At 34.3% G+C, this 10,768-nt stretch overlaps 1 protein-coding gene across 1 annotated transcript; it reads right to left on the reverse strand.

Annotated features, from left to right (window-relative positions):
* Nucleotides 1–351: 351 nt before the first annotated feature.
* Nucleotides 352–966, reverse strand: LOC149228192 (uncharacterized). Its single transcript, XM_089380700.1, has one exon. It carries the CDS (start codon nucleotides 964–966, stop codon nucleotides 352–354), a length of 615 nt encoding a protein of 204 aa, XP_089236826.1.
* Nucleotides 967–10,768: the final 9,802 nt, after the last annotated feature.

The raw sequence follows: 10,768 nt of genomic DNA on the forward strand, positions 1-10,768 counted from the left end.
AAGATCAAGTTTGACAACCATTCATTTCTCCTTCCGGGCCAAACTTGAGTGGATTGCTTCTTGAACCACAATATAGTTGTCTGCTATCTGTCTTCCCTGAATGAAGCCCCCCTGGTTCTTTGGGATAATGTTCGGGAGTATTGTTTTCAACCTGTTCGCTATCACTTTTTTCATTAGCTTATAGCCTATATTGCAAAGAGAAATAGGGCAGAATCTGGAGAAGGAGTTTGCACCTCTTTCCTTGGGGATAAGAGCCAAGAAAGTCGAGTTAGTGCTTCCCCCTATTTTCTAACAGGTTTGAGATTTCCGGACCATCCTGCACAAATCTTTTTCAACAATCTGCCAACAATACTATAAGAATCTGGCTGTAAAGCCATCAGGGCCTGGAGCCTTGTCCGGCTCCATAGAGAAGAGGGCGGCTTTGATTTCATTATTTGTGACTTCTGCTTCCAAAAACTGATTCTTTCTATTAGATATCCGCGTGGGAACCTCCTTTACAGTCAATGGAATTTGAACTTGTCCCTCTTTTTCGCTATACAGCTTTTTAAAATGCTGGAAGGCCACATTTTTTATGCTTTGAGTGTCTCTATGAATAGTGTTCTCTTCCCTGATTTCGATGATGGCGTTGGAGTTTTTTCGAGCTTGGGCTTTTTTATGGAAGAAGGATGAATTCTTGTCACCTGCCTTGAGCCAGAGCCTGCGAGATTTGATCCTCCAATACTCTTCCTCGGCCAGGCTTGCTTTAAGCAGCTTTTGTTGAAGGTCTGCTTCTTTTTCGAGAATTTCTTTTGTGATCTCCTCATTTTCTGAGTTAAGCTGGTGGGTCTCTAGCTTCTCTTGTAATTTCTTTCTTTCCACTGCAGGATTTGGGAGAGATTTTGCCCAATCTTTAAGAGTTGCCTTCACTCTCCTGAGTTTGTCCTCCCACACAAAGAACGGAGAGTCATTCACTGGTTGCTTCCACATATCCTTTACTAATTGCAAGAAGGATTGCTCCTTGATCTAGAGAGGATTGAATTTAAAAGGAGTGGGGCCTTTATCCCAGTGAGCCAAGAGTTCTAGCTTAATGGGCCTGTGATCAGAGACACTGCAGGGAAGAATATGCATTCTAGAATCTAGACCAAGAAGTAGAAAAGAGCTTTGAATAAGAAATCTATCTAACCTTGCAGCGATGTGGCCTGGACCGAGCCTTTTATCGGACCAGGTATATTTTCCCGACGAAGGTTTGATATCGATCATGTCCCAGTCCTGGAGTAGATCTTCAACCCACTCTCGCGCTGGATCCCTTACTATGCTCCCACCATGTTTTCCAGCCATAGATAGTGTGAGGTTAAGATCTCCAGCGATGATAATATATGCTAGATCTTCAGAGTCTGCCAGCTCTCTGATAGAATCCCAGCAATTCTTTTTTTCTCCTGCACTAACCAGGATATACACATTAAAGAGACAAAGAGTCTCATCTGAATCAACGTGCTTTAGTCTTGAGAATAGCCAATGGGTGTTGGCGATCTCTTTCACCCTTGTGAGCTTGCTTGGATTCCAAAGGGTACCCAGGCCTCCTGAGGCACCTCTAGCTGAGACTGCTTGCCCTTCACTTCTTTTCCAGAGATTTTTGCCTATATGGAGGAAGGCCTTATCCTCCATTTTAGTCTCCTGGATGAGGAGTATGTAAGGATATTCAGATCTTATCAAAGTTTTTACAGCTTCTTCCTTGATTTTGCTCCCCATACCCCTACAATTCCAGGAGACGATTCTCATTACTTATTTTTGGAGTGGAGAGCTCCTTTAGAGCTCTGGGGCGGGTTTCTATTCATCTTTGGAGTCTTAGCCAGGAGTTTCTCGAGAGTGGGTTGGCTTCCTTGCAGTTTGTCTTTGTATGTCTCCTGCTCTCTTTTCTCACGGGCTGATTTTCGGCCCCTCAAAGATCTTCTGGCCGAGGTTTGTGTTTCTCCTATCTCGCCTTCTTCTTCTGAATCCTCTGAGCCTTGTACTTCCTCAGCCTCTTCTAAGGGTGTATCTTCCATTCTGTCTGTTTTACTATCTGTTTGCTTTGGCTCCTGGGGGGCTCTTTTTGGGCTGATTCCTTCTTTTGTGTCTGTAAATCGTGGTCTTCCTCTGATGCTGAACTGAGTTGTATAAATTTGTTTCCTTGCTCTTCCCTATGTGGATTTTGAGACCCGGTTTGGAGAGCTTTCCCATTGACATTTCTTGTTTTTGGGGCTTTGCTTTTTGTCCTTTTGACCTGTGTCCACCTATCCTCTTTGCCTTTCTCTGTTTCAGTGTTTTTTGGACATCCTCTGGCGAAGTGACCATAGACCTGGCACTTCCTACATTTGAACGGTAACTGTTCATAATCCAACTTTTGGAGATGCGTCCAACTACCAACTCTGATCTTTATTGCCTCAGGAAGACCAACCTCGAGATCGACTTCAACACAAATTCTCGCACAGTCATATTGATCTTTGTTGTTTGCTCGATCAATGAATTTACCCAGGATATTCCCGATGTGCTTGAGGGATTCCCAGTTCCAACAATGCATTGGCAGATTAGGTAATCTAACCCACACAGGCACGGCAGTGGGCACGTCGACTACTGGGTCAAAGTCTGGCGTCCACTTATTGAGATACAGTCCTTGGGGGCCCATGAAATAGGGCCCATTTCGGAAGATCAGATCCTTATCTTCCTTTTCAGAAAATTCGAATAGGAAGAAACCCTTCCCCTGGAATATAATAAATGTTATTATATTTTTATAATATATTTTTAAATATTATTATTATCGTAGTATTATATAATAGTGTGTATTTCAAATTAATTCAAATATATCAATTTTTTTGAAGAAATTTAATTTTTTATACTAAATTATATGATATTTATTTTTATAATTATATATTAATCTATAATTTTATTAAAAAAATGTGTTTTTTCATCAAATATAATAGGTATAAAATTGTAATTTTTAATTGAAATTAATTCATTATAATTATTAGTTATAAAAATGTGTTTTTATCATCAAATATAATAAATATAAAATTGTAATTTTTAATTGAAATTAATCCATTATAATTATAATAATTGATTTTTTTATGTAATATTGTGTAATTAAAATTAATTTATATTTTAAGGTTGACATTTTTTTTGTAATGTATGATATTTAATTTTATTATTTCAATTTTTTTACTAAATTATTATTTTATTGGAAATTTATGATTTTTCAATTATATATTTAAACATACTCTACCATTAAAAAAAAATAATAATAATAATTTATTTTTATATATTATTATGACAAGTTTTTTTTATATAATATTTTGTATTTTAAATTGATTTAAATTGTGATATATGTAATTTCCACATTTACATTATCAAATTAAATTTCAAATTTCAAAATATTTAAGAAACTCAGTTTTGTAATTTAAATGGCATATTTTGAAGTTTAATATTTAATATTAAAATATAATCAATATAAAATTGTAATATTTAATTAAAGTTAATTGTTTGTTTTATGCAATATTGTATATTTCAAATTAATTTCAATACAAGGAAATTTTAAAATTGATATTTGTTTTTCCATTTTACAATATTTAATTTTATAATTTTAATTATTTTTGTTAAATTACTATTTTATTTAAAATTTATGATTTTCAATTATATATTTGAACATAATAAATTAAAAAAAAAAAAAAAAAAAAAAAAAAAAAAATTATTTATTTTTATATAATATTATGATGAGTTTTGTATGTAGTATTGTGTATTTTAAATTAAAATTTGATACATTTAATTTCCAATTTCATATTATTAAATTTAATTTCAAATTTTAAAATTATTAATATTTAGTAGACCCATTTTTGTAATTTAAATTTCATATTTTGAAATTTAATGTTTAATATTGCAGTGATATCTAGGCATTGTTTTCAAAACTTGTAATGGGTGTCTTATAAGTTGGAGTATCTACAGTATATTGTACCTACATCTATAGATGTAATATACAAAGGGTCAGTACCGATGTAAGAGATGAATGCACAAGCATACCCCTTTGCCATGCAGGCTAGATGATTTGGATAACTTGTTCATTATAGTGTATGGACCTTTGTTATATAGTTGTTAAATAGTTGGAGTAGTGGGTCATGCTTTGGCAAAATGCTCTTTGAATGGATTGTGTTGGTTGTAATTTATAGGAAGTGCCTAAAAAATAGATGTTTTACATTTAATGGAGTTCATCAAGAAGTTGGATGAACCATGTACATGAATGACATTTTATTGTACTAATAGTTGCAACAGTTAGGTACCCATATATTTCATTGAATGCTTGTTCCTTTATACAAACTTTAACAGTTTGGTGGGGATTACATGAATTGGGTGCAAGATGTGAGTGTTAGGTTGGACTTTTGAAATCAAGAGGTTACTCAATTGATGGTGGAGAAGATTTAAAGTGATAAATGTGTGTGTTAGGAAATAATTATTAAAAATATATTCTTTATGTCATTCAATTTATTTTGGGTTTAAGATGTTCTTAACATGATAAATGTGTGTGTTAGGAAATAATTATTAGAAATACACTCTTTATGTTATTCAATTTGTTTTGGGTTTAAGATGTTCTTAACATGGTGATAAGGTTAACCTTTATATTTGTTTCTGAGATTAAGTTATCATGAAGAATATATGTTTTGTTTCCCAAATTAATCTAACATGAAGAATTTTTTATTTAACCTTGTGACAGAAATGAAAGTTAGCCCATATTGCAAATGGTTGTTTGGGAAATATTGGTATGTAAAATTGTGAAAATTTTGATTACTATTTTAAACTTCTATATTTTGAATGTAAGATTTAGAGTTTTTTTTTATTACAAATTTTGTGAGATAAAAATGAATATCTTTTTTGTAAATCATTACTTTGAATGTAATTAAAATTAATGCATTCTAAAATTTATAAATAAAAAATTATGAGTATGTGTTATTAAAAGCTTTTTGAAATTTTGTAGTTGATTTCCAATTCTAAAATTTAATTATGAGCATCCATTTAGCAGTGGGTTTTATTTTTTTACAAGATGCTCTTCCCAAATCTTCTATTCCTTAACTATATCTTTACACTTTTAAAAATAACTAATTAATTATTAAATTACCCTGACAATTAAATAATTTTAAAATTAAATTTTCGCTCTCCAATTGGTCCAGAATGGAATTTTGCATTCATCAAATTATCTTTAAATCAATATCTATTTAACAAACAAAATTGAATTTTATTAATAAAATCAAGTGTTTGTATGAAGCTTACCACACCTGGAGAACCCTTAAAAATATTTTTCCATGTGAATCTGGTGGAATATGATGGAAACTCGTTTACATTATATTTCAAGAAATAAAATATCCTTGAATGCGGAAAACAAAGATTATTTAATAGTTAGTATGATTTTTTCAAAAACATTTATAAAAATAAAAAGTAAATGTACGGAAACATAGAACACCATGTCACTACCACCTTTTGTACAAGAGCGATTTGATTGATTTATTACGTTCAAACTTAAGCAATCGATAGTCAGGAAAGGAAGGGATCCTTCTCCAAAAAAGTTAAGGAAGGAATTCTTCATATCATGAACGTGCAAGGAAGGGATACTTCATGTGAGGAACCTATAATTTCGTTAATTAACTGTATGTAAGTTCATTCATTAACTTGAAGTAAGTTCTGTCATATTCAAGACCACTTCTACATATGTCATAGATTAAAGGCCAAGTATAATTATTCTCAAAATTCTAGATAGTAAGCACTTATTTTGAGCTACATTATGCTTGATCTTGATAGGGTTTTAAGCCGATTAAAATTATTATCAAAACTCTACACATTCAGTGATTATTTTGAGCTCCATTGTACTTGATCTTGCTGGTATTTTCAATTCCTTTGCTCTTTTCCTTTTCTCGGCTTGTAATTTTCCAAAAGCATAGACATTCAGTGCTTATTTCAAGCTTCATTGCACTTGATCTTGACCCATTTTTCATTTCCTTTGGCGTTCTCCTTTTCTCCACTTGTAATTTGCCACCAAAAAGCATAAACAAACTTTAAAAAGAAATAGTAACCAGTTTCGAACCCTGCTTAAATAAATTTCAAAGGTAAGAGCTTTTCAAAGTTTCCTATTATGCAAAAAGAAATCAAGAAATCAAGTAGTTTGAGATCAAAGTTTAGAGAATAGTTTTTTTCAGTTTTATTTTTGTGTTGTGCAACTATTTGGACATGCCAGAAAATAATTAGCAATGTAGGGAGCCTAGTTACATCTAAGCCAGTGGCTGGAAAATGCTCTTTTCTTCTTTCACTTCACAATCATATACACGCTCAAAAATGGATTGAAGATATGTACGTAAATATAGGTTTCAAACCCCTTACCCATGTTAAAAGACCTAGAATTTTCTATTTTAAGAAATAGTGAGCAATGGTTAGCTACAAAGTAGAGTATTAAGAGTTATACTTTTAGAGTTTCATGCAGCCAAGGCTTAAATATCACAAAAATTCCTCCATACTTTGATGAGGTTCCATTTTCACATGTGTGCCATGACCTTGAGGTAGATATGCAGGCACCCAGAGGTAAGAATTGAACTTAGGGTTGGTGGGACATTTGGGTACTTTCTGAGTAGTAGGAATGAGGGCACTAAGAGGCAGGATTTGAATTTATCCCACCGTAACGCTTATCCAAATGTTACAGACCCTAACCCATCTCCATGCTCTAATTAAAGCCTGTCATTTTAACATTTTTTGGTTCCTAACCCATCACCATGCTCTAATTAAGGCCTACCATTTTAACATTTGTTGGTTGGGCTGTAGGAATTTATCATAATTATCGAGCTTCAATTCTAAGAATGGGCTATGCTTGAGAATTCCGCTCTTGCCAAAAATTATGACATATTCTTATTTCTTCCTGGATATGAATATTTATTCAATTCCAAACAGAAAATAACATGTCTAACATTCAGGAAGAAAGGAGGATCCCTTGAATTGCTTGTAAAGTTTGTTCATGGATATGAATATTTTAATTCCACATGGAATAAAACATGTCTAACCTTCACGAAGAAAGGCTGACCGCTTTGCTTGTATTGTCAAGTTTAGTCCCTTTTTATGCTCTGCTTCTTTTTCTTTTCTTTATTTTTGTTTCCTTGTAGGAACACTCTTGTACCTATTCCCTTGAAGCAGAGTATATATGGTGGACAGACTTGGTTACAAGTGTTAAATACGGGGATGTATAAGTAATTTAAATTTGTGATAAGCCCAGTGGGCTGGTTGCTTTGGACCGACAAGTTTCAAGTGGAGATTGTTGCAAATTTCATAGGTTCAAGTCCAACAGAATGTGACAAATCATTTTTAGGATTTCCTCGAGCTCTACTTGAGTTATGCATTCCGTCAAAAGGAACTTCTAAACCATTTGAATGAAATGGACAACACGAAGTCATATATTTTCTTGGAGGACCAAAAGGATGAACTATATCAAAACTTGGCCAATTAGATGTAGTTGTAAAACCCACAACAGATGCTGAAGCTATCTGAAGTCCTAATTGCATCATGCTTGGGTTCCAAGAGAACGATTTTCATGGTCGTGCTCATAAAGAACATCTCATTGGCCTAGTGTTAATGCATTTAAAAGTTCGCATTACGATTTTGTGAAATTTCCTTGATGTTTTCTCAAATTTTTTATTTTTAGTTTCCAGCTTTTTGAAATTGGGACAGGTTTTATCTTTAGATTCTAAAGAGCTCTTGCACATGCACAGCCTTTGTGGCCACTACTCTTTGTAAAAATGGCCTTTTCTTTCATTACATTATGGGTCATTCAGGTCATTCACTTTGTAGCTTTAACCCAAGTCTTGATTCCCTTGGTCACTCATGAGTCATGGGTGATTTTTTTCTATAGTTTGTTTGCATATTTAAGAGTTTGCTTGCATATTTAAGGGATTGTAAGGTAACTTTTTTTAATTACCTTGTATAATTAGAGAATTGTTTTATCAAATCATTTTGAAAATGAATGAATGGAACTATTTGAGCTTTGGTACTCTCTAGTGATGGGTGATTTTTTTTAACAATTTGTTGGCATATTGAAAGAATGGCGAGGTAACTTTTGTTTTGTTTTTTCACTTACCTTGTATTATTAGAGAACTCCTGAATTCCTTTGTTAAATCATTTTGAAATTGAATGAATGATACTCTTTTAACTATGGTACTTTACTCTCTTCTTCCTTTTTGTTTGTTTATGCTTTATAAGTGATTATGGTAGCTTCATTTACATTAATCTCATCTGTGGTTGGATGGTGACGTTTTTTTATATTTTTTGGCCATCAATTTATTCACTGGTAATCTTATTTCTAACAGAAACCAGAAAATTGTTTTATTGTATCTACATGTACAATGCCCTGGCTATACTTACAGGGGTGGTAATTCTCATAGCAACTTGTAATAGTTAACTAGAGTGAGTTGACTTAATTAACTTAGGAATTTCGACTTGTAAGTCTTTATAAATTCATGTATATGTTCTCCCTATATTATAGGGGTCCAGGATGAGTTAAGTATGAGTAGAAATTAGTACTCAATTTACTAAGTTAAGTCTAGTTAAATTAGTTCCAAACTATTTGAGGAACTAATATTGAGTTAACAGCCAATTGATGCATTAGTGCACTCAACTAGTGCTACTCCAGTTAACTGAATATTCCCTTTTTAGAAACTCATGCATGTCAATTCTGAGAAAGACCCAGTTGAGACTAGAATACAGGGATAGTGTACCATTTGTTTTAGATTTTTCTGAGTTTCACTGATAGTGCATGCATTCAGGAACTGAGGAATTTCCCTTAAAATACAGGCTAATTCTCTCTGGAATTGTGCAAAGAATTAGAAGCTTGGAGGCTTGGAAATTTGGCTAAGTATTGGTCAAATGAGGCCATCAAGTGGAGGATATGAAATACTTATGCAGGTTAAGCTCAAGGTTGAGTAGAGCATATTGTATTCATCTAAATTATTTAACTAAGAATACATTGGAATAGAGACTTGGAGAGCTTGTGAAGAGGCTAAGCATTAACCTTGAGCTTGCTTATGAGTTGGAGATTGAATTATACTGAGTGTTGGGATTGTTCTTGTGAGGACAAGCATTGTATTATCATCTTGCCTAAATTCTTTCCTTATTTCTCGCATTCTACACGTTAACCTTTAGCTGACTCTTCTGCGTGGAATCCTTTTGCATGGTGTTCCTCTTTGCAGATCCCAAAATCCTAACTTAAAATTGTTACTCCAATAGTCCCTCAATACTCACCTATGGCTCTTCTCGAACCACTTGGTCTACTTGCCCAACTACTGAGGGCATTATTTCCTTGACTTGGTAATAAGTGGCTCCAATCATTGGGTTATTATAGTGATGTTTGTCTATATTTCCTTTGCTTGTCCCCAAATCTCATCTATTAGCTTAGACATCATGGGGGCCCTCAACTTTTCTACATTATTCTAGATTGCTTACTTGATTGTTTAATGGATGGTTCCAATTTCTTTGGTGACTGTGAATGCCTCTTCCTACAAGGCCTCAAAATTTTGCTATAACTATTTTTGTTTGATATTCATGTGCTTCAAGTGTTTCATCAATTGTGATTTTTCTTTTATGGCCTCCCTATGCTCATCAGGTTGTAAGGTGTTGAAGTTGTCCTGGATCTTCTGAGATTTTTCCTACACAGTTTGGATATTTTGTACTAAGTCATTAATTATTGTGCTTTCCATCGATGGTGTTCATATATTTTTTCCTTTCTCATTTGACTCACAACATTCTTCATCCAATATTTTTAGTTTCTTGACAATCAATGTGACAGTTTATTCCTCCTCATGGCGCTCCTGCTCCTCTTATGAAGTGGCAAGCTTTGTCTATAATTCCAATGCCACAACCTTTGCTTTAAGGTCCTATTTAGCCTCTCCAATCTTTGTTAGTTTCCCTTTTGTCGGTGTGTCTAACTACATAGGTTCTTGTGGAAAATTAGTATAGACCTCCTCGTTGTAATATCCCTTATCAGGAATATACCTCAAACACAAGCAAACTCCAACCAGAGATGGACTGGGAGGGCATTTACCAGATATGTCGCCTCTGAAAGAGGATGAGATCCGGAGGCTACCTGGCCCTTTCCAGACTCTGTCTAAGAGTATAAGAGAAACACACAAATGGTATAATAGTTGAGAATGCTCAAAGAGATGCAAATAACAAGGATGCAACGTATAACAATAAAAACATAAGCAGATACTCAAGAAATGCAGAGAGAATGCTAAGCCATTTTACTATACTGAGTAGTAGAATGAGTACAAGAGGTGATCAAGAAGATGGCACCTCGACTTGCACAAGGCAAGTAAAGAAATACACTCAGAATAGCAAAGGAATGACCCCTCTCTGAACTGCGTCCAAGCTGCTGGAGAACTGTTGTGCTACTGCTGCTACTAGAAATCAAATGAGGATTTTGGGCTGCTCCCCTCCTCAAAAATGGCTGAAACTCTAGAATCAAACTTTACTAAAGAAACCCAGAAAAGCCAAGAAAGCTTTTCTAAAATGGTCGACCCCTGAAAATCACCCCCTTGGGGTTTTCCGTAGTCCCTCAATGCTCTGCACTACCATTGAATGAAACACTCCAGAAACCTGCCTGAAACCCTACCAAAACTCTCCAATGTACAAGGGTTGATCCCCTGCTCTACCTCTCAGCACAAATCCTCCTGCAAACCCTCAACCCAGACTCCTGCCAGAAAGAACTGCATCCTCCTCTCAGTGCTGTGCAGTCCTCCAA

Source organism: Pinus tabuliformis, chromosome J (assembly GCF_031772625.1).
Source record: "Pinus tabuliformis cultivar Carrire ecotype Pingquan chromosome J, CPIR1, whole genome shotgun sequence".
Taxonomy (NCBI): domain Eukaryota; kingdom Viridiplantae; phylum Streptophyta; class Pinopsida; order Pinales; family Pinaceae; genus Pinus; species Pinus tabuliformis.